General features: G+C 48.3%; 1 protein-coding gene across 1 annotated transcript; it reads left to right on the top strand.

Moving 5' to 3' along the window:
* The first annotated feature begins 13 nt into the window (after positions 1-13).
* Positions 14-1,786, top strand: LOC111667001 (anion exchange protein 2-like). The gene is made up of 5 exons (XM_023422562.2): positions 14-202; positions 405-614; positions 1,016-1,105; positions 1,185-1,351; positions 1,448-1,786. The coding sequence occupies exons 2-5, from the start codon at positions 480-482 to the stop codon at positions 1,713-1,715; spliced, it is 660 nt and encodes a 219-aa protein (XP_023278330.2). The 5' UTR covers positions 14-202; positions 405-479; the 3' UTR covers positions 1,716-1,786.
* The last annotated feature ends 139 nt before the right edge of the window (positions 1,787-1,925 follow it).

Genomic DNA, 1,925 nt, shown 5'->3' with positions numbered 1-1,925 from the left:
TGTGTAGTTTTGTAAAGACAATGAGATCGAGTACCTGACAGGACGGGTGTGGATCGGTTTCTGGCTAGTGCTCATTGTTCTCCTCACTGTGGCCTTTGAGGGAAGCATCCTGGTTCGCTTCGTCTCCCGCTTCACTCAGGAGATTTTCTCCTTCCTCATTTCCCTCATTTTCATCTACGAGACCTTTGCCAAGCTGGTCAAGGTGAGGTCAGAGCTGACAGCTGCATTAAAAAGGAGTTATTGTATGCCGTAGTGTTGAAGTCATAGCTTGTCATGAAGTATCAACCAATCACATGGTGGTCTGTTTGGTGGACAATTGAATCAAACATTATGAAGAGCCTTGTGCTTTCTGTCAACCATCACAGAGCCACATTGAGCTTCTTCTTTGTGTTGGTCTTTTCTAGATCTTCCAGGAACATCCTCTCCAAAACTGTTACCATAGAAACAGCACAGTATCTCTGTCTCTCTGCAACTACACCATGGTCACTGGAGATCCTGGGAAGGTTGTCGGCGAACCCAACACTGCTCTGCTGTCATTAGTGCTCATGGCGGGAACATATTTCATTGCTTTCTACCTGCGCAAATTCAAGAACAGCTCCTTCTTCCCTGGCAGGGTCAGTACATCCCAGTACAGGTACAGGTACAGTACAGATACAGGTACAGGTATAGGTACAGGTACAGGTACAGTACAAGTACAGGTACTGTATTTACTTTCAAATGAAGACACATGTGCAGGTGTATAGAGGTAGAAGTTGACCAGTAGCAGGTATACACGTACAATTATTATACATATTAATTTCAGTACAGAGACACACATGCAGATACAGGAACAGGTATGTAACAGGTACATTCAGATACTCGTACAGGTACAGTTACAAGTGCAGTAAGTAAAACTTTTCAACAAAGACAGAACACTTTTGTTGTTGCTTCAGTAGCAGAGACGAGTCACTCCATCAAAGAGTCTTCAGGTATTTGTGTTAGTGCTGGATGTAATGTCTCACCTTTCTGACATCAGCTCCGTAGGATCATCGGAGACTTCGGGGTCCCCATTGCAATCCTTATCATGGTGTTGGTGGACTGGAGCGTGGAGGACACCTACACCCAGGTCAGATTGGATCATTTGACGCTGTGGTTATTCAAAAGTAAAACACACAGTGAATGAACCTCTTTCTATTGGCTGACAGAAACTGAACGTGCCCAGTGGATTCTCAGTTTCCAGTCCAGAGAAGCGTGGGTGGCTAATTTCTCCCCTGGGGTCAGACGGGCAGTTTCCTATTTGGATGATGGGTGCCAGCATCCTGCCGGCCATCCTCGTCTTCATCCTCATATTCATGGAGTCCCAGATCACAGCGTACAACCCTGTCTTCTTGTGGGGGAGGAGGTAACCTAAAATAACCTAAAGACAATATTAAATATGAATCTAATTTTCCCTGTGTCTGTCTGTCAGGCTGATTGTCAGTAAGAAGGAGAGGATGCTGGTGAAGGGAACTGGTTTTCACCTGGACCTCCTCATCATTGTGGTGGTGGGTGGGATCTCAGCTCTGTTTGGTTTGCCTTGGCTCTCGGCCGCCACAGTTCGGTCCGTCACCCACACCAACGCGCTCACCGTCATGAGCAAAGCTGTTGCCCCTGGAGACAAGCCCCGCATCCAGGAGGTGAAGGAGCAGAGGGTGACGGGCTTCCTCGTGGCAGTTTTAGTGGGTACGATTGTGTGAGTCCTTCTGCTACTACTTTTACTGCAATTATCTGTACTGCTTCTGATCTGGTCTCTGGTCTCTGGTCTCTGGTCCCTGGTCCCTGGTCTCTGGTCTCTGGTCCCTGGTCCCTGGTCTCTGGTCCCTGGTCCCTGGTCTCTGGTCCCTGGTCCCTGGTCTCTGGTCTCTGGTCCCTGGTCCCTGGTCTCTGGTCCCTGGTCCCTGGTCTCT

This window comes from Seriola lalandi, unplaced genomic scaffold, assembly GCF_002814215.2.
Source record: "Seriola lalandi dorsalis isolate HSWRI2012SDOR001 ecotype SW California unplaced genomic scaffold, Sedor1 jcf7180002003213, whole genome shotgun sequence".
Classification (NCBI taxonomy): Eukaryota; Metazoa; Chordata; class Actinopteri; order Carangiformes; family Carangidae; genus Seriola; species Seriola lalandi.
Note: the sequence above shows the minus strand (reverse complement) of the source record. Positions and strands in the feature narration are given on the sequence as shown.

What these genes read in the sequence shown, in the direction of transcription:
- LOC111667001 (XM_023422562.2), top strand. Translation starts at nt 480, where the DNA reads ATGGTCACTGGAGATCCTGGGAAGGTTGTCGGCGAACCCAACACTGCT. An exon ending in TGGAGGACACCTACACCCAG is followed by an intron (nt 1,106 to 1,184) that starts GTCAGATTGGAT and finishes ATTGGCTGACAG; the next exon opens with AAACTGAACGTGCCCAGTGG. An exon ending in ATGGAGTCCCAGATCACAGC is followed by an intron (nt 1,352 to 1,447) that starts GTACAACCCTGT and finishes TCTGTCTGTCAG; the next exon opens with GCTGATTGTCAGTAAGAAGG.